General features: G+C 35.8%; 1 protein-coding gene across 1 annotated transcript; it reads right to left on the reverse strand.

Annotated features, from left to right (window-relative positions):
• Window positions 1-758: 758 nt before the first annotated feature.
• LOC127635355 (programmed cell death protein 6-like) lies at window positions 759-22,274 on the reverse strand. Its single transcript, XM_052115325.1, has 6 exons — window positions 22,088-22,274; window positions 18,275-18,336; window positions 4,373-4,417; window positions 2,072-2,230; window positions 1,757-1,866; window positions 759-1,556 (listed from the first exon to the last, which is right to left on the reverse strand). Exons 1-6 carry the CDS (start codon window positions 22,168-22,170, stop codon window positions 1,458-1,460), a joined length of 558 nt encoding a protein of 185 aa, XP_051971285.1. The 5' UTR covers window positions 22,171-22,274; the 3' UTR covers window positions 759-1,457.
• Window positions 22,275-22,825: the final 551 nt, after the last annotated feature.

A 22,825-nucleotide genomic window follows, 5' to 3' on the forward strand; every position in this document is an offset into this window, starting at 1 on the left:
ATACATTATACATTTGTTTTTATATTGCCATTTTCAAATCAATACAAATAAAAAAATTGTGGTTCATATTGCCGGTTTATATCGATGGTTATAGCCAATGGTTGTACTTTGGTCAATTATTGGCCTATACATCGGTGCATTCCTACAGATAATACCTTAATAGTTTCTTTTGGCTTCTATATAAAAGCTAATTATTCAAATTGTCTTTATAATATCACACTTCACTTTTTTCCCCCCTTTGGGCTTCAAATACAATAATATGTAGTGACCTTTATTTATTTTAGAACAGGGTCATCAAGTGAGGTCCTTGGCATCAAAAAGTTTGGAAATCCCCAGACTATTTGATGTCTAATGATGTCCAACAAAAATACCCACACTTAAATTAGAAGACTTTTTCTCATACAATTTTTTTCTACATTCCCTGCTTTTTTATTTAGATATTTTGTTATCTAGACATTTTCTTTGAAGGCATTGATGGGGGAAAAAAATCTAAAATATGTTGTTTTGATGTTATGTTTAAATAATACATTTAAAATGTTTAAATCGATTGCTGGGACAGATATGTTTTTGAAAAGCCAATGCATACACTGCACTAAAGTACCCACCAGGGGGCAGATTTGAGCTACAAATAAAGAAGAGAACAAACCCATTCAAAACAACTTTTATCTAAACGTCAAAATAAATGAATATTTGTTCCTTAAATTCAACAGTTACGATACGTAGCTTTGTATACTATCAGAGGTTTGGTAGGTTTATATACCCTGTCCTTAATGTTCATCTCTGCTGTAAATCAGGTCCATCAGTCGTACATATCTATGCCATTCTTTAAGAGAAGCAAAAACAAATGAATGATTCTAAAAAAATGCAAAGATTTTATACATTTTCCAGTTTTTAATAAAACAACTATCAATTAGTTATTTTAACAGTTGTAAGGCATCATGCATGAAAAAGGCATACAAAAGCATTTGTACCATTTGTACCTCCTTCCTAAAATTAAAGGTTGAATTTGTCACGTTACTGTGCAGATTAAAAATATAATTCTTTACAAATATATGGAAGAGCTGACAGTCAATCCAAAAAAGGATCTTATAATGGCTAAACATAACCTGTTCTCACAGTATTTCTTTGTAAACATGAATTCAGCCAAACAAAAAGAAACATTAGTTAATGCTTTGACAATAAGGAGGTTTATCTGAAAACATGCAGCTGAGTCTTGATGTGTTTTTCACAATGCAGACATTCCTTAAAGAGAGAGTGATATTCAATAGATTCTTACAATAATAATATGGTTAACATCATATAGAAAAATATGACATGACTATGATATGTCAGACAAACAGATTCCCTCCCCGCACCCTCCTGTAGATTGTAGTGCTGTGTAGTCTCTGCTGCAAGACTTAAAGGGGGAGGGACTTTTGGTGTTTGGCACATGAGTGTGCAGGCATGCTTGAGTTGTGCTATACCACGTTGAAAACCATTGAAAGATACTGCTCATAGGACACCTGGATCCAGCCATCCTGGTCTGTGTCATATCGCCGGAACACGTCAGTTAACCTCTGTTAAAACAAAAAGGCAAGCACCGCTGTGTCATAATAAACTCACATTTCCATGATTTTAAACATTTCCTAAATATTAAGAGGCAAGTGACCCAGCAGAAAACACCAGAAAAATTGGCATGGATACATCTTTTTTTATTGAATTATCAACTTGGCACCAAAGTACAGCCACTTTTAATATTTCTAACATAGATCATTACCTGTAGTACAATACAGCACTGAATGAAGTCATCAAAAGCCACCTGACCTCTCTTCTGACAGTCAAATTTCTCTATCAGTGTGTTGTAGAACTGATCTGAAAGACGATAACCTGTGCAAAGAGAGAAGGGTTAAAGTGATAATAATAATAAGATTTTCCGTAATTTATTTGCCAATCTGTTTATTTGTCCTTCTCCTTTTTGGTTTTGTCCATCAGAGCACCTGTTTCTCATTCCTTCAGTATTTTCCCCAGTGATTGCATCCATCACTTCATCACCTCCATTTGTAGCAGTCAGTAAGAAGCATTACAAACTCACCAAAGCTGGTGAGGGCCTGTTTGAGCTCGGTCTTGTCGATAAACCCTGAGTTGTCCCTGTCGTAGGTGCGGAAGATGTTCTGCCAGTCTGTGATGTACTTCCAAACGCCGGCAAATTCGTTGAAGTTGACCCCACCTTTGTTCTCTCTATCAAACATAGCTGAAAAGAGAAGGAACCATTTAGGGAATGTCTGGTCACAATTTAGCATTTACAGTAATAGAAAGTATGCGCTCTCTTGAGGATTGATTTTAAGCCTTTGTTTTTTTTCCAGTGTCGTTGTAAACGGTGAGCTCATTTCAAATCATAAACGCTCACCTAGTTTACCATGTTCAACAACATGATTTAGGCAGGTTAACTGGGCTTAGCATTGTGCAAATGCCCCATAAAGTGTTGCTCTGGCTTTAAAAAGAATGAGGTCGCCCCTCAAAAATCGTTTACTAAACAGTTTAATCTGGTACTAAATGCGGTGAAACAGCACAGCGCTGTATTTAAATTGAGTCATTGTTATTCTTTTCAGTGCCAACACACCTGCTTTTTATATAAACTATGCTTATTATATAGATTATTTAAGGGTCTTACTCTCAAACTGACTTCCATAATTAACGTCACGCTATTAACGCCCATGAAAAGCAGGCGGTAAACAGGGTTTATATATATATATATATATATATATATATATATATAAAAAAGATGTTTGTGTTTATTCTAATTGATCAAGGCAGCAGTAATGTATCATAAAATTATACCATATATCTGGACGTACAATGTTGTCAAGCACACTTTTGGCATTTTAAAATCACTTGAATCAGGTGCCCGGATCACAGAACCCTAAAGTTGCCATTACTGGAAATATCAAATTGTCTTAATTAGGTATTACTTGAAATGTCAAGTTTTGGCTTCATAACTTAAATATTTAAGTTCATTGAATTTATCTTAAAAATCCATAGACTTAAGAATTTAAGTGTTAATAACTCAATCTTTGAGTACAAAATTGAGCCTATGGGGAATACCCACAATCCCTTGATGCTTGAATTATTTAATTGATTCCTTTGTCAGAGGGAACATATGGGGGCATTTAAATAGTTGATATTAAGAATTCATAGATGTTTTAGCTCTTTTGTTGTATTATTTATGTTGTTTTGTTGCAAACAGTTGTTTCGTGTGATGCCACCATTAAGTCATCAGTGTCCCTGTTGGGCAAGTTAGACCCTGTTAACACTATCTCAGTTCTCCTTGTGCATGTACAGCTGAAGTCCAGGTATATATGCATTTCTGTGGAGAATTAGGTTTATTTATTGACTGACCCAAAATCAATTATCAACTTTATTTGAGCTGTGCTATTGTTTGATCTAAAATGTAATCAATTCAATTAAAATTATTAACAACAGTAGAAGAGTCAAGTCTTCTTAGAAATAGTTAACTAACTCTACTTGAACACCAAGATAATTTAACTTAAATACTTTTGGAAGACCTCATTAATCAATTAAATTGAGGAAATGAGTTTACTCAATCAAATGAATGAAATTAACTTATTAGGGTTTTCAGTTCTGTAAAATCCCAGAAAAGTGTGCCAGACTGCAGAAGTCTTCTGTATACTCCAACTTCTGTAGCACTCAGAAACGATCCACCAGATTGGGAATAGTGAATCGGGAGCTCAAGCATCACAGATAGTTTATTTTCACACACTATGCTATCAACGGGCAAAATTCATTCTTAGTGAATTTTATTCTCAGTGTTTTCTAACAGAAATCTTACAAATAACTATTTTCACTTAAAGCACTGCCATGGGACTCAATGACTCATGTAAGTGAGATTGTTAGAATCATTGGGAAGTCCTCAGAGGAATCAGCTAGAGAAAATTAAATAAAAACTCCCTGTTATAGACAACAAATTCAAGTCTTTCATAAAGATCACATATGGACTACTATGGTGCTCTTAACCAGCTCATGTCTATCTCTTTTAAAAGAGCTGAAAGTGATCACCTTATTCAGAATTTAAGAATCAATGCACACAGTCAATTATTATTGACAACAATTTTCAAGGAAAGCTCTGGTGATTTCTGTTGCTTAAGAGAAACTCTTTTCATATTTTGAGACACTTTCCACTGAAACTAAATGACATCCACATGCTTTCAGTTTAATCTGAAACAACTGAATGTTTCTTAGCAAAGTGTCCTATAGGAAACTTTCTGGGTTGCCATGGAGCACACAAACAAACAGCATTATGGAGCAAACAAAAGAAAGGCTGTGCATGTCTGTGGTTTTGTGACTGCAAGACATGTAATGATGTAATAAGACTCACATATAACTGATCTGACAGTCACAGGGTTGAAAGGTGTCCATGTACCTGAAGATGAAACAGCATAGATTAAATTCAGTTTCCATATAAAGTGATTTAAAAAAATTAATTAAAAAAGAGCTTGATACCAGTCACTTCTGAAATAAAATATTTATAAATTTACACTTTCCTATTGACTAAATAGGAAATATTGATTACATTTTCCCCACATGTGTGGCCTTGATCACATGAAAAGGAAAGCTGTATCAAAGGAGGAGAAATGTATTACAATTTAATGAAAAGTTTTATAACAATGAAAGGAGGATGACTTAAAGGGATAGTTCACCCAAAAATGAAAATTCTCACCCTCATGCCATCCAAGATGTGTATGGCTTACTTTCTTCTGCCAAACACTTAGAATAATATCTCCGCTCTGTTGGTCCAAACATTGCAATTGAATGGTGAACAAAACTTTAAAAGCTCCAAAAAGCATATAAAGGCAGCCTAAAAGTAATCCATACTTTGTCTCTAGGCTCGATCATGCTTTCAAGCTCGATTACACTTCCTAGTGCTTGACACATGTGCAGTGCCCTAGATGGCACTAAAAGAACTGTATTTGAGAATGAAATCATGATCGGCAAGGAGACTGCTGATGTCAAGATTTATAGGGAAAAAGGGAGTAATTTTTTGGTTTGTTCTCATCCAAAACCAATTGGATCGCTTCTGAAGACATGGAATTAACCACTAGAGTCTTATGAAATACTATACTGCCTTTATGAGCTTTTTGGAGCTTCAAAGTTCTGGTCACCAATCACTTGCATTGTATGGGCCTACAGAGCAGAGATATTCTTCTAAAAATCTTTGTTTGTGTTCAGCAGAATTAAGTCATACACATCTGAGATGCCATGAGGGTGAGTAAATGAGAGAATTTTCATTTTTGTGTTAGGTTAACTATGCCTTTAAAGTCAGTTTCGATTTAACGTTATTGTTGAGACAGTCTGAAGTATTGAATTTTTTGTTTGTCCTCTGTAATGTTTTGCATTTTGTTTATTTATAGTTATGTTTTATGCCTTATAATACCTATAATCCCTGAAGTGAGATTACTAGGGAGTGGCATTGTTTTTATAACATAAGGTACTAATTTCATTTCAAGAACTAATTTGTTTCCGGTACGTTTCAGAACCCTTTCCTGACACTGAAGAACACACACTATAGTCTATATAGGCTAGTCACAGATCCCAGCACAGTGAGCCCTCCATTTCTGCTTCAACTGAAGAAAAGCACTATCATTTGTTTCAGTGTGCTTATCTTTAGAGACCTACCCATCACAGTGGGTGTGCTGTGGGTAACAAAACCAAAAGACACAGTACTTAAATGTATAGCTGTAAAATAAATCACTCTTCCATGCAATGCTGAGTCATGGCCTGCCACACGCACATGCACACGCGCATGCGCGCGCTAAGAGAGAGGAGAGGAAAGACTGATGGTGTTGATGAACTACTTTTTGAAGCAGACAATCCAGGTGAAATCAGAATTCTCTTCCATAGTTCTCTGGTGGAACTGGGACAGAAAATACAGTATGGAAACTAGAATGGTTTAAAATAAAAGTTATGTAAGTTATGTAATGTTTTTTTTTTTTTTTTATCTATTACACATGCCCCAAATTACATATAATACGGACGGATGGTTCTGACACTAAAATCAAATTCAATTCTATATTAATGAGACAAATTACTTCACCTTGGCTCTATTTATGTTTCTATTACTTTATTATTCTAATACTTACCTCTATTTACTTCACACTACTAACTCAATTACTTGCAATAATTATTATTAATTATTAATAGCTATTATTTTATATTAACAATAAGCCACTCAAGTCTGTGCTTTACAGTGATTTTACCATGGGTAGGCGGAATTTGCGTTGTGGCTAAGAACACTTGTGTTAAAATCACTGTAACACATGGCCTATCTTGGCTCATTGCTTTTTTTTTTTCCTGAGCCACCAAGGTCACCCTGACCATCTGACTAGCACCAACATCGTGTGAATAATGTGTTCCCATCTCAGATAGAGAAAGAGAGAGAATCCCTTCTAGTGGCAAGGACGTGTGGATGCAGGTTTTAGGTTTAGTTCAGTCTCCACAGTGGAGAATCAGGCACAAAGATGCCCCTATGTGCTGCACACTGGCTCCAGTCACTGAACTGACCATACTGGGAGGGAATCATGGAAAATCAGCAACGTTCATATCACCCCACTAGAGAATTACACAGCGTCTGCCACATACAACATCACTGCATATGTTAACACAAGGCCTTCCTTTTATAATATTTTTCTAATACACAATGAGAGTAGTCTTACTTAATGGTTATATACTATGTTTATGCAAAGTCACGGCACTCTATACTTCTAGTCCGTCGAGATGTAAAAGTTTAACTAAATCATTCTTGACAATCTGAACTCTAATGCCCTGAACACCACAAGCAACTCTACAAACATCCCTGAAGCTCTCCTTTAGGCAGCAAACCACATCTGAGAAACATTAGCGAGGGCAACATAGTCCTTTAAATGAAGCCAACTATGGCCAAATGTATATTTTATACCTACTTTTTAAATAAATAAAATGCACCATGATCCGGTTCACATTAGTGAAAGTATAACACAACACGACTGTGGTCAGAGTGCGGTTTCTACTGAAAGGTTAAGACTCATTTGTAAATCATGGCTGACCCCTGCCATGGTTTCACTTCCCCTAGAGCACCATCCCTTTGAAAATGGCCTCTGATATAAATCTATGTGAACAACAGCACTCTAGCAAATGTCTGGAGCAGCATCTGTGAAAATGAAGAGACCATAAATATGTTGAGCTAGCTTAATGACAGAGTTGAAATGAAAGCACTTTTACAGTAGTGTAGATTACTTGTAGAGTAAGATCATGAAAAATCTTACACCCTGAAAAATAGTAGGGCTAGATGGACAGGGCTGGGAAAGAACACACCTTTTGCACTACAGAAAGTAAATTTACATTATATTACATTAATCAAAGCCAGCAAACATTTTATGGGTTGATGTAAACATGAATGCTTCTAATTATGTATAAGACGAAATAATTCTGAAGAAAATGTAATTTGCACTTAGCCATGCTTAGGTTACCACCCCAATTCTACAAAGTTGTGTGTGGTTGCCAGGGCATTGCTCTGTGATTGCTAAGTTGTTCTGAATGGCTCAGTCAGTGCACATCAACTTAAGCCATCTTGGTTCCGGAAGTATTTTTACAATTCATTTTTCCATAGTGATTTCATAAAATACTCCATAAAAGAGTTCAAAAGCCATAAACCAACCTAACCAGCTCTGAAGTGAATCACAACATTACAGACTTTTACTTAAAGCACATAAGTCATGCATTTGAAAACTGGACAGAAATACAATGGTAGAGGACTTCAATGAGGGAATGAATCACAATCCAAAAAATAATGAAATCACAAAAATAATGAAAATTAGGACTTTTAGGACATTGGACTTAGCATTTATCGATATTCTCAACTCTCTTGGAGTCAGACAAAATGCCACAGGACCAACTCATTGCCATAATCATGTGCTAGATTTAATTCTGTCATATGGAGTTGATGTTGATACTATAAAAATTCTGCAGCAGAGCGATTACATCTCAAATCATTACCTCATCACTTGTATGCTGCGATCAGTTAGTGTAACTCAACCAACACTACACTGTCGTTCAGGTAAAGATAGCTTCACTAATAAACTTCCAGAATTGTCTCACATAATCAATAAGCCAAAAAGTCTAGAAGAACTTAATGTAATAACAGAAAGTATTAATACAGTAATCTCTAGCACTCTTGATATTATCACCCACTTCGATTAAAGAAAGTTAAAGAAAAAAGCCTTGCACAGTTGTACGATTACATTCATGATCTCAAGAGAGCAGCTTGGAAAATGGAGCTCAAGTGGAAGAATACAAAATTAGAGGTATTTCACAGTGCATGGAATGATAGTGTCTGTAGCTAAAGACAGGCACTAAAAGCTGCCAGGTCAGCATATTTTAGCAAACTCTTATACAATAACCACAACAATCCAAGGTGTTTATTCAGTACTGTGACTAAATCAACTGAACCAGATATTCCATCGCAGCACAAGAGTAATGGCTTCATGAATTTCTTTACTGATCAAAAATTAATTTAGAATTATGCAATCGTCTGCCACAGTAACTCAGAAAACAGTGTCTCATAATTTTCCTCACAAGTAACTTCAGTCCTTTGCTGACAAAGGTCACGAGGAGCTAACATAACTTATAAAAATTCAAAAGATACAACATGCATGTTAGATCCAATAACAACTAAGCTCTTAAAAGAGGTATTCCCTGTAATTTCAGAACCTCTTCTTAATATTAACTCCTCGCTCTCCTTAGTACATGTCCCAAGAAACTGGCAGTTATCAAACTGCTTAAGCCACAGCTTGATCCAGGAGAACTGGCTAATTATAGACAGATTTGAAATCGTTTGTTGAAAATACTAGAAAAGGTATTGTCCTCCCAACTATGTTCATTATCTACAGAAAAATAGTATATGAACAATTTCAGTCAGGATTTAGGCCTCACAGTACAGAGACTGCACTTATCAGAGTTACAAAAGACTTACTCTTCTCATCTGATCACGGCTGCATTTCTCTTCTAGTGCTTTTAGATCTTCGTGCTGCCTTCAACACCATAGATCATGTAATTCTCTTGAATAGGCTTGAGAATTATGTTGGCATTTGTACACTTGCATTAGAATGGTTTTGGTCCCATTTAGCAGACTGCTACCACTTTGTAAATGATGAATCTTCAAATCCAACAAAAAGTTATGGAGTGCCACAGGGATCAGTTTTTGGGCCTCTGATTTTCTCCTTTTATATGCTTCCCCTGGGAGATATTATTAGGAATCATGGAATAAGTTTCCACTGTTATGCCGATGATACCCATCTTTATATTTCTTCGAAACCCTATGAAATTTCAAATTTCTCCAAATTAGCAGTGTATCAGTAAAATCAAAGATTGTATGGCCAGAAATGTCCTTATACTCAATTCTGCCAAAATAGAGGTTCTAATTATTGGACCAAAAACCTATAAAAATAAGCCACTAAAATATAATTGGACTCTCTATGGATGTACTGTTACATCGTCTTCTACAGCTAAGAACATAGGTGTTATATTTGATATCAATCTGTCCTTTGAAAATCACATTTCAAATGTTTAAAAAATTTTCTTTCACTTCAGAAATATTGCCAAGTTACGAAACATGCTGAAAAATGAATTAATGCGTTCATGACCTCAAAAGTAGATTATTGTAATGCATTACTGGGAGGATGTCCTGCAAGTTCAATAAATAAAATTAAATTGGTTCAAAATGCAGCAGCCAAAGTGCTGACTAGAACCAAGGAATATGATCAATTTAGCCCCATTTTATCGATGTTACAGTGGCTACCTCTTAAATTTCTTATTAATTTTAACATTTTGCTAACTACATACAAAGCTTTGAAGCTTCTAGCTCCGCAGTACTTAGGTGATCTTCTACCACACTATATTCCATCACGTTCATTACGACTGCAAAATTATGGCCTGTTAATAGTTCCTAGAATATCAAAATCCATAAAAGGGAGGTAGATCCTTTTCTTATTTGGCTCCTAAACAATGGAATAGTCTCCCTAACAGAGTTCAGGACGCAGACACATTCACTAATTTTAAGTCTAGACTAAAGACTCCTCTATTTAGACAGGCATACACCTAATTTATCAATCAACTCACCATTAGGCTGCTTTAGTAAGGTCTGCCGGAACCAGAAACATTTATCATGATATATAACTCTGCAAAACATTGAATGGCATCAACGCTAATATTATTCAATTTGTTTCTATACTCTAGCCGGCCAGATCCAGCTCCGTTCCTGCTTAGTGTTGGACTCCAATGTTAAGTGTTTCTGAGTGATGATGACTGAATGCAGCCGGTGCCAACTAGACATCACTTCAGTCGATTACGATGGACTTCAGAGGATGAACTGATGCCAACTCAAACCATAATACATGGGATACTTCATATGCCACTGCCTGAACTTAGGATAGACTTCACCGAAATGACCTATCAGTTGAACTGCGATGCACCTAACTGATCTCTGCCTGCTTAACCTTGGACTACACTCTTAAAATGGAATACATAGGCTATCAATTAATTGCCAACAAAAGCCTTCAGCCAACTAACAAAGGACAATGCATCTGTGAACTTCTGCAGTTAATCCAGGATGGACTTCAAAGGCATAAATCTTACATTTCATTCAAAATCTTTGTTTTAACACTGGCCCTTAACACTTAATTGGTTTTTATTTTAAACTATGACTTGCAATGCACATAAATAACTAATATTGGCATTATATTCATATATATATATATATATATATATATATATATATATATATATATATATATATATATATATATATATATATATATATTTATCTATATATATATATATATATATATATATATATATATATATATATATATATATATATATTTAGGATGGTCTTCCAGTTGCATCGGTGGAAAATTGCACACAGGAGAACCGTTAACGGAACCGAAAGTCATGAAGATCAGTAGATTCCGGTATTTTTTAAAGAATGAAACCAGTTCTGAACCCAGTTCCCAACCCTACTCAATTATGTAATTTGCAGTGCATCATGGCAGTGGGCCATCGCTGCTGAGCACTTTTTGTGCATTCTATTCTGATTGGTGGATATTTCTAGACAGGATCATGGGTAATATAGTATTCGGCACAAAATTAGCTATTAAATGTGATTTTAGAAATTAAGTTGAAATAATGTAGACTGATGGCTTCAACATAAGCATATACCATCATTTACAACCTCAGAGCTCATCTCTCTTTAAATGTTTATTGTTAAAGTTATTAAAAAAAAAATCAATTCCCCTATGGAAAAAAATGTATGAGATTTCTTCTTCTAGAACCCGACTGTTGCACACTATTTGATTACTAGAGTGCTTTGAGTGGTTTCTAACAGGCCCGAGCCAAAAAATTCCAACCGCAAGGGTCTATAATATTCTGGTCCCAATGCCTTGGGTCCCACATTCAGTGTTAATCTACGAGATATTTTCAAATGTTTTGTCATCTGCAAAGCAAAAATGTATCGCCTTAAGTAATAGCTGGCCTTTCCTCAACAACCCATTTGAGGTATTGTTCATGTGGTAACACTTTACAAAAAGGTTCCATTTGTTAACATTAGTTAATGCATTAGGTATAATGAACTAACAATGAACAAAAGGCTATATTTTAACTTGTTTCTTTATATGCACTTGTGTGAGTTACATTGAGTTTACTTTGATATCTATTACAAATCGCTAAAATGTTACTGTTTCTGTAAGAGAACCAGCAGCTCCGCAAGCAAATGTTTACACCGCGCACATTAACGAGAGAGATGTTGCAGAGTTGTTTTCCATCGTCTGAGCAATGTATGATTAGAATTATGGTTTCTTTTTATCTTTTTGATCACCAACTAACTGTAAATTAGTTGGATCTCTTCTTTGGACACACAATACATGGAACAAAGCAAAAGGAAATGTTTACTTGCATAAAGTTTATTACTTGCTTGTACAAATAGTTACTGTACACGTACTAAAATTAAAATCTATAAGCTCTTGAGCTTTGCAACACTTTTACCTTCTAACAGATGTCCAGCAGGTGCAGTACTGGTCTGTAGTAATGCTTTAAAATGGAGAATGTTGTGAAAACGGTCCGTTGAAAATTTAATTTAATTGTTTTATTTTTTATTTTACTTTTTCAATTTGGAATGCCCAATTCCCAATGGACTCCAAGTCCTCATGGTGGCGTAGTGACTCGAATCTCAGTTGCCTCCACATCTGAGACGTCAACCCACACATCTGGTCATGTGGCTTGTTGAGTGTGTTACCACGGAGACATACAATACATGCAATGTCTGTTTCCAAATGTAACAACAAAGCACTACACTGATATTACATTGCCCCAGTCGCCCTTCTTCAGGATATCATGACTACTACAACTTTGCAGTTCTATACATCATGGCACCACACTTCTGACAAGTAAAGAGTGTGACATTGGTCTATGTGCTATAGCACAACAATGCACTGCAGCAGGGCTGACAGGAACAGGCACTGAAATCGCTGAACCGTTCAGCATAAACTCACACAGCCAGCTCTCAAGAATGATAACAGATTCCTGCTAATACTGCAGCTCATTGAGATGATCACCTCACCAGCATTACTGCTCAGAGCAGATAACAGCCTCTGGTAGGTGTGAAGGAACTCTGACCCACTTTGGTATCAAGGACATCTTATAACTGACTTTTGAGAGATTTGACATCATTAAACATCATTTAACCAGACATTTTCAACAACATGTGGGCATTTTCCTTTGTGTGGGGAAGACTCAAATATATAAATAAATAGCTGGCCATCATTGCAAAATACAGTATTAGGTCTTGAATTACCCTGAAAGTATTTACTTTGTGATATTGATCGGCTGACTGTACTCGTCCTGCTTATTACACGGTTACTTCACAAATAAATAAATGGACATGAAATAATGATTTAAGATTCAATTATTTTATTATGTGAGAAGAAAGAGATTACAGAGTTATACAAGAGACATGAAACTAGCAGAGCCAAGTAAGACATTGTATACCTGTGACAACAGCCAATTATATTGTTTAGCGGTCATTACACAAAACTTTTGACAGCAAAATGACGTGATGGCAATTGACCGATCAGAATCAAGCATTCCAGACAGCGGTGTAACAAATACCATACGCATTGAAATCCTACTTTAAAATATTATTAAAATAAAACAAGTGTGAAAAAATCTTTCCATTTGGTAATATTGATGTGGTGCAAGTAAATTGCAATTTAGCTAAATCATGCTGCCACAAATAAAAGTGGGGAGTAGGCCTGAATCATCAGGTGACTGCTACAGGAAAACGGATGCTGTTTGTACAAAAAAACACATCCTGTTTGTAACAACAGAGTCTGATTTTAAAGGGTCAACCCACAGTGGATTTTGTGATACCGATAACTAAGGTTGTGTAAAAGGCTGATAACCGATTGTAAAAACAATGTATTAAATGTTTAAAAAAATGTGTAGTCTTTCCAAACTGTGACAGACAAACATGTGAGAGTCAAAAATTTAAAAAATTCTAGATGTGTTTGTCATGCAACCAAAATAAGTAATAACCAGAAGAGAGAAAAAAAAAAATAAGTTTTGGTGCATAATGTGGGAGTTTTAATTATAAACAAGCCCAAATTACACCAGGGACCCCTTTGAAAAGTCTGTGCTATCAGCACACACAAGGGAAACAAAACATGCACACTTACGATCATCTACAATGTATTACAATAGAAGCACTATAAAGTAAACATTCTCTTAAGGCTAATAAATACTCTATGAGCAATAATTCATCAGCAATCGCATGTCAACTGTAATATGTATCTTTTTTAATCATATTACACATTAATAATCGTGAATTAGTCCATAAACAGTGATAGTTAAAGAGTCTTGGCTGTGTTACAATGCTCTATATGTAAATATTCACCAAATTAAGCTTTTAGTAATCTCATATTTGGGTAGTTGACAAATGGCCAAGAAAAAGTACTTTTTTTTGGAAAACATAACTTTTTAAGAAAAAATACATATATTTATGGAGTATGAAAACTGTAGTTTCAGAAAATAGTAGTGGTCACTCATTTTGTCAATGACTTCACATATTTTTTTTCACGTTTTCACTCAACAGTACTGTAAATGTGTCCTATGGTGTGACATTTAAAAAGTACTAAGAAAATATATTCAATAACATAAAAAAAAATACTTGAGAGAATTGTTCACATTATTCAAACATTTTTTTATTAAAGTGCTATTTATTTTACATGAAAGTACAAATTAGAATAATTTTCACCATGAATAGATGAACTTGATAAACTTTTCCCTACAAATGTCAATAAAACTTTTTCGCCAACCTTACAAAACTGTTTGAAATTGTACCCATCTAAGAGGAGATATTATTGTAACTCCCCTAATGTCAAACTTGACTCTTTTTTTAAAACATATTTTAAAATAAGTATATTTTTCTGTTGTTTTATGTTTGTCACACCATAGGACAAAACGTCACACCAAAGGACAAAGATAGTCATTGCATAATGAGTCAGCATATATAGTGTTTATTGTAACAATTATAAAGGAGGACATTTGTTTTTATTTTTCAGCAATATAAACTGTGCAAAACATATCACACCAAAAGTAACTTTGATACTTATAGTTCCATCAATAAGAAAGCATTGATGCTTATAATATCTTATTATAGGTAGTGATTTAACATATATCTAATTTATTTCTCCTCTCAGTCTCCGTGCACGAGTGTGTTCGGCTGTTTTGAGTAGTGATTTAACATACACTCACCTAAAGGATTATTAGGAACACCATACTAATACTGTGTTTGACCCCCTTTCGCCTTCAGAACTGCCTTAATTCTACGTGGCATTGATTCAACTAGGTGCTGAAAGCATTCTTTAGAAATCTTGGCCCATATTGATAGGATAGCATCTTGCAGTTGATGGAGATTTGTGGGATGCACATCCAGGGCACGAAGGTCCCGTTCCACCACATCCCAAAGATGCTCTATTGGGTTGAGATCTGGTGACTGTGGGGGCCATTTTTGTACAGTGAACTCATTGTCATGTTCAAGAAACCAATTTGAAATGATTCGAGCTTTGTGACATGGTGCATTATCCTGCTGGAAGTAGCCATCAGAGGATGGGTACATGGTGGCTATAAAGGGATGGACATGGTCAGAAACAATGCTCAGGTAGGCCGTGGCATTTAAACGATGCCCAATTGGCACTAAGGGGCCTAAAGTGTGCCAAGAAAACATCCCCCACATCATTACACCACCACCACCAGCCTGCACAGTGGTAACAAGGCATGATGGATCCATGTTCTCATTCTGTTTACGCCAAATTCTGACTCTACCATCTGAATGTCTCAACAGAAATCGAGACTCATCAGACCAGGCAACATTTTTCCAGTCTTCAACTGTCCAATTTTGGTGAGCTCTTGCAAATTGTAGCCTCTTTTTCCTATTTGTAGTGGAGATGAGTGGTACCCGGTGGGGTCTTCTGCTGTTGTAGCCCATCCGCCTCAAGGTTGTGCGTGTTGTGGCTTCACAAATGCTTTGCTGCATACCTCGGTTGTAACGAGTGGTTATTTCAGGCAAAGTTGCTCTTCTATCAGCTTGAATCAGTCGGCCCATTCTCCTCTGACCTCTAGCATCAACAAGGCATTTTCGCCCACAGGACTGCCGCATACTGGATGTTTTTTACTTTTCACGCCATTCTTTGTAAACCCTAGAAATGGTTGTGCGTGAAAATCCCAGTAACTGAGCAGATTGTGAAATACTCAGACCGGCCCGTCTGGCACCAACAACCATGCCACGCTCAAAATTGCTTAAATCACCTTTCTTTTCCATTCTGACATTCAGTTTGGAGTTCAGGAGATTGTCTTGACCAGGACCACATCCCTAAATGCATTGAAGCAACTGCCATGTGATTGGTTGATTAGATAATTGCATTAATGAGAAATTGAACAGGTGTTCCTAATAATCCTTTAGGTGAGTGCATGTTATCTGTTTGAAATAATGATAGAATATAGATTAATGGATCAACAGAGAAATTAATGTAATGTATACTTAATTATGAACTCATGACCTACTGTGTTTTCCCTACAAATGTAACCACTTACTTATTAATTTCTTATAAAACACAATATAGTTTATTATTCTGTAATAACAAGCTTATTATGTAATTTTGAACCTGAACCTCACACAGGTCTATTCTGATACTGAATAATAAGCAGTCATTCAGTCACTCAGCAAGATCCCTGAATTATTTTAAGATGTATATGGCAACATTTCAGTTTGATTTACTTTCTCCATTGTTCTCTTAGGATCGCATCCTTTCTCTGTGGATCCTTTTTAATTCGCTCCCTATACTGTCTGGTCCTCTCTTTTGCACTCATCTCTCCCTCAGTTCTTTCTGTTCTAAAAAAGTTAAGTAGCATTATAAGTAGTAGCACTGTATTTATGTACTTTATATTTGTTTATAGTTGTTACCTTATACATTATAGTTGTTTTAGTAACACTTCAGAAAATTTTATGTAGTCTCCAAAAAATGGCAATAAACATTCAAATGTAAGTCATTATTGAATTTAAAATCATCAAAACTGGTCAAAAAAGAATGAAAAGTATGTTAACAAACTTTATCTATTTGTTTTAATAGCTTCTTAAGGAGGTCTTGTCCTATTGTGTGACATCTGTGTCCTATGGTGTGACAGGCCAAAGTGTCACACCAAAGGACATTTCCTGTCACACCAAAGGACATTTGAGCTTTTGTGGCATGTTAATAACCATGCTAATGCTAGCTGAACTGTCATTAGCAATTGGCATGATACATTTGCATAATATTATATAGTCCTGCTTTTAAAAATACAAATTTGAATTAAAAAAATTAATTTAGGGGTGTCACACCAAAGGACAAAAAAACTTAACAACTTCAGTGGTCTGAAAACATAGTTAAATATTTGAACAATTCTGAGAGAAATACTTACCATGTGCACTGCTCATGGGCTTCATAGGGGTATTCAGTCACATGACCTTGAATGGTTTCTTTCAAATAAATGTAGTTGTCCATGATATTGCCCAACTTAATATCAGGTTATTGCATAACACCAAAGGACATTTTTTCTGTGACAAACTTTATGAAATTCCTACACTTTAAAAAATGTATGTATAGCAAAAGTGATGACCACTTAGTGAAATAGACACTTGCACAATTATGCTAGGAGTGTCCATTAAGATTTTTAAACATTATTTTCTTTATTTATAAAAGTTCATATTTATGAAATAATTTTGTCTACCGTCACACCATAGGACGATTTTGAGATTTGGCTCAAAGTTATAAAAAAATTAAAAATAACTCTGATATTAAAACAACAAATTCATGTAAAACAAGAAAATGTTTAACCATTTACAGTATTCTAAATGATGAAAATGTGAAATCATTTATTTTTTTCTTCTGTGACGGTGAAAAAGCCACGTCACGTCAACTACCCATATATATATATATATATATATATATATATATATATATATATATATATATATATATACACACCAGATGAAGGGTTTTGGTAAAAGAGCAATAAACTAACTAAAAAAACAAAAATATCGAAACTATCTGTGTCGATTTTTGCTAATTTGAGAGTTCCAAAAAGCAACGATCAGCAGAGATGAATCGGTAAAACCTCTATTTGATATTATCTGTAGTGAGATAAAAGCTCTAGTGATGGAAAAGCTTTACCATGCCCTTTGCTAAAAATAAATGTAGCAAATGTGATAGTGACAAATAAATAAGAATGAAAGAAAATCAGGGCCTGGGTAGCTCAGCGTCCTAACCAACCAAATTGGCCTGGCTGTTAGGGAGGGTAGAGTCACATTGGGGTAACCTCCTCGTGGTCACGATTAGGGGTTCTCGCTCTCAATGGGGCGCATGGTAAATTGTGTGTGGATCGCAGAGAGTAGCATGAGCCTCCGCATGCTGCGAGTCTCCGCGGTGTCATGCACAGCGAGCCAAGTGATAAGATGCGTGAATTGACCGTTTCAGAAGCAGAGGCAACACAGACTTGTCCTCCACCATCCGGATTGAGGGGAGTAACCGCGCCACAACGAGGACCTACTAAGTAGTGGGAATTGGGCATTCCAAATTGGGAGAAAGGGGGATGCTAATAAAAAAGAAAAGAATAAAAGAAAAATAAATTATATGGAAAGTTAAGAAAAAAATAAACATACCATTTGATAATGCCTGCTGAAGCTCTGTGTCTGATATTGCCCCGCTCCTGTCTTTATCTACCCTGGAGGAAATAGAAAAAAATATATATTGATGAGTTGCTAATAATGCAAATAATGTATAATTCATGTTAAAATTATATAGTGAACTGACTGAATGGCAATAAAAGCAGAGTGAGCCACAAAATAGGATGTGGGCCTGATCAAATGAAAGTGGAAGTAAAAGCTTGTAGTGGAAAAATAAGCTTGTATTCTCCACATTACAGCCATACACTTTAACAAAATGTTTATATAATACCAAGTTAAATGTATGTACATTTAAAATAATTTTAATTTAATAGTTTAAAGAAGACATATTAAAAAAAAGTGTCCTAGGAGGGCAATCTTCTCTCTGTTCATTTGTTCCTTCATTATTTCATTCATTCATGTTACAAAGTCACAGCCCCATGCAGACATTTTCAGTTGTGGTATTTCAGCAATGACTTACAGGAGCAAAATTTTGCCATACAAAGAGTGGGTTGAGTATTTCTGCCATTGGCAGAAATGTCTTTTCCATTACGCATATTCCATGAATCATAAAAAGAACACATGTTTCCATAACAACCATTCTGTTTTGATTTTGCAGGGAATGTTTTTCCATGTGGAAATAACACATTCTTTGTTCTAATTTGTAAGAGAAAGCTTACAGTAGAAGCAGATTTGTACTAAATCCTGGGTTCTACTATTAAGAAATTAACAAGAAGCAACATTCCAATGACACAGACATGCCTTAGCATACAAACAAAAACACAGTAATTCCAGGCTGATGAAAAAAAAACATAGGGGGACCACAGAAAAACTGTTGTGACTGGCATAAGAGAGGCCTCCTCAATAATTCTGACCCCAAAAACCTTGACAGTTTAGTCTAGTGACTAGTCCATAACCACAGTAAGCTGTGAAAGGAATGTCTTGTTGGCTAATTTGTGCAGCAAGACCCTACCCAAGCAGCCAGTGTTTGAACTTGTGACTCCTATTGACACAAGGAATTCTGAATCAACCGTTAACTTAAATCACTCTTTATTTAGGAGGGAATTCTGATAAGCTTTTTGATTGAGAAAATCAGAACTTAAACCTTCATATATCCCTGCGGGAAAAAACAAATACAGAGGGAGTAACAGTGACATACAAAAAGACTGGGCAACAGAAATATGGGCAATTTCCATGTTTTTTTTTCCTTCCAAAAACGTTATAAACTTGTCAAATGGCAATCTTAAGCACTCTGTCTTGCCATATTACACTATATTTATTTATTACTCTATGCAGCTATAGGCCTAGTTGTTGTGCAGAGTGGTGAGGTGTACTGAAAAAAGAAGTGGTCCAGATGCTATAACCATTGTGCACTTGCTTTAAACTAAACATCTAATCTCAGGTTGCTTCACGAGGACTGTTCCTGTAATGTGAAATGTCAAGCACTTTGGATATAGCTAAGCATCAGCTGAATGACAACTTTTTGCGTTCTATACATAAATATAAATTAGTACATGATATTTAACATATATTTAATTATATAACAAATGGAAAATGAAAACAATCATTGTAATACAAAAATAATTCAATTTTTTTATTCCTGATTAGCATGTTTTATTGATTCACAGAATTGGCAAAGAAAAGAAAAACATATATTCACAGAATCAACATTTAACCCCCATCATTACCCCTCCCAATCCCCAACCCCACCCTGCCCCCAAACAAAAATCCCTGTGGTCACACATTTTAAACTAATCTCTCCACTGCCCCCTGAGAGCCCTCCAAGAAGGCCAAATAGCTGTTTCCTAATTCCTATCAAATAAATCTAAGTTTCCCAGCCTTCTACATGACATTTCCTCAAATGCTGCCACCCTTTCCATCTCTGTGCACCACTCTTGAAATGAGGGAATAGAACAATATGTCTGCCGATCATAACACTGGCAAGGACCCAATTTTTCATGTGTTTATCCCCTATATTAATGACCACTGCATCACCTAAAATACAGAGTCTGGGGCAAAATGAAATTTGAGCGCCCAATACGTCAAACATAAAACTCTGAACCCTCAACCAAAATTCTTGGATCTTAACACACCACCAAAAAACATGAGTTGTGTCCCCATATTCTGATTGGCATCGCCAGCAGGTGAGTGTCAGAGGTGAAGGAAGGGAGACGTATCCAGCTGCAGACCCGCAGCACCACCAGTTTCAGAACCCCAGTTTCAGAACCCCAGCGCCAGAACCTGAAGTGAGGGGCGGAGTTATTGACAATGAGACAAGCATGACGGAGAGCATGGTGAGTTGTGTAACGTTTTTGACATCATGTTGTGAAAAAGCATATATTAAGTTCAGCGTTTATCTGCTAAATATTTAATTTGTGCATAACTTTATCATCTTAATGAAGCTTGAATATGTTGTCATACTTTACTGTATTAAAAGTTTTGAAGACATCTTGTGAAGGTGTTAAAGTGTTTGTTCCACGTTCCTCTGTTATATGCATTGTTTGTGAGTTAATGTTACCTTATAGTTGATGGGTTTTTTTACGTTGAGATTATTGTGTGGTGCTTTCATCTCTTGTAGAGACATTTCGAATGAATGAAGACCACAAGGAAAAGGCCCGCAACAATCTCCTGGAACAGTCAGAAGCTTCCAGTGAGCCCTTTCTATTTCATTTTGTGTTCAGGGATGACATGGAGTTATTTTAGCAAGAATGTAAGGACAAAATGGGCCTGAGAGTGAATTCCTCATTTGATACATTTTAAGTTTAATTTATACAGGATTGTCATGATAAAATGGGCCTAGGGGTGAATTGGTCATTTGTTGTATATATTTTTATTGTTTCTTTTAAAATTATGCTGAATTTTCTCTCTTTTTTAGTTTTTTGACATGTTTTATTTTACATAAAGAAAAATGCATGCTGCACATGTTCTTGTGAAATAAAGTATATTTTATATAAAATGCCCATAAGTTTCAAGCATTTTTTTTCACCATCATGATCAGGAAGTAACTCTCATAATACAATGAAACGGATAACTATATACAATTATATTAAACAAGATCAATGTTTTAAAGTGCTTATTGTACTGTACCTTAAAGAATCATTATAACATACGTATAAAGTATGATGTTTCGTTAGTAATAAAAGCAAAGTACTCTTCAAAACGTTAGGTGGCGCTACTCGGTTTCGAACGTAAGCTCCGCCCCTCACTTCAGGTTCTGGCGCTGGTGTTCTGAAACTGGTGGTGCTGCGGGTCTGCAGCTGGATACTATTGAAGGAAGGACATTCGCGCGTTGCGTTTCTCAGCTTGCGTGCATTCCGAAACCACCCTATTCAATGTTATACATGAAAGCAAGAGTCAATCCTCTGCAGAATTCATTACAATCAAAGCAAGCGACTCGTTTACACAAAACCAAATCACTCAGCCGACACTGACATGTATGTGAATGCAATTTAAATAAAAACAATATGTACAGTAGCTATGTGAGGCATTAAGATTGTATCTTACGGCTGAGGCTAATTAGAGATATACTTAACATTTGTAGTTGGATTCAGTTTGCAAGAACAAAACAAAACTTATTAAATGGCAACGCTTGAAAATGAAATTCAGACAAGAGTGCTGTCAGCTCGAAAACAAAACCATTTCTGCCATCGAAATGCGACAAAGACTCGCTAAAATTACTCCGGGGAATATTAAAGTTTCCAAACATATGCCGTGTCTCCTCGTACGTGGCATGCAACAAGCTTGTTCCTGCTGTGCTTGTCAAACCGACAGGCGTTCAAATGCGGAATCGGTGGTCATGTTTTCACCTACCTCTGAAATATATTCCATAAAAAGCCCTGATCCGGCGTTGTGCTGTTATATTGAGGTGGTCTGTACTGGTTATGATAGGCCATGTCCACGCCTCGTCCCGTTAAAACGATAAAATGTGCTCTTCTTGTGCAGTAAGAATGAACTTTGTGGTTGAACTTGCTTAAATACGTTTTCAAAGATTCTTCATGCAGAGAGGCGTGGCGTGAAACTCCCCGCTTCCCATAAATAACATTAACGTCACATGGAAACGCCCCTTTCGAACTCTCGAGGGGACTTTCCGAGGTGTTGATTGGCTCGTACTATTTATTGAACGTTTGCGCTAATGGCGTTGACTAGTGGAAATGTGAACTTGTATGTTTCAGACTATGATTTGGACAGGTTGAATTTCTTTTTTCCAAAAATACCAACAGGGTTTTCAAAGTCATGGTGATGAATGTCATGGTGTTATTAGCGTAGAATAATTTTATTAGACAATCTTATAATGAAAACATTTTCACAAATAAAAATCATGGTTATCACAGACGTTTATTAACCATTAAAAAACTATAAAATAAGCTCAATCAGTGTTTCATTCATGTGTTATTAAACATTTTAGTCAGAATTATGTTATTACCTGCGAAATAGTTCGTTTCAATAGGGACATTTCATCAGTTATATTTCCAGAGAATCTTCGAGATTATTTTACACTCTAGCGAGCTGCCTATCTAGACAGCACTTCGAGACCTCGAAACGCGCCAA

This window comes from Xyrauchen texanus, chromosome 42 (assembly GCF_025860055.1).
Source record: "Xyrauchen texanus isolate HMW12.3.18 chromosome 42, RBS_HiC_50CHRs, whole genome shotgun sequence".
Lineage (NCBI taxonomy): Eukaryota > Metazoa > Chordata > Actinopteri > Cypriniformes > Catostomidae > Xyrauchen > Xyrauchen texanus.

Bases quoted from the DNA above. Each gene is read 5' to 3' on its own strand.
- LOC127635355 (XM_052115325.1), bottom strand. From the start codon at position 22,170: ATGGCCTATCATAACCAGTACAGACCACCTCAATATAACAGCACAACG. The intron at 18,337-22,087 runs GTAGGTGAAAAC...TATTTCCTCCAG, and splicing joins TTATGGAATATATTTCAGAG to GGTAGATAAAGACAGGAGCG. The intron at 1,867-2,071 runs GTGAGTTTGTAA...CTCTTTGCACAG, and splicing joins ACAGGCCCTCACCAGCTTTG to GTTATCGTCTTTCAGATCAG.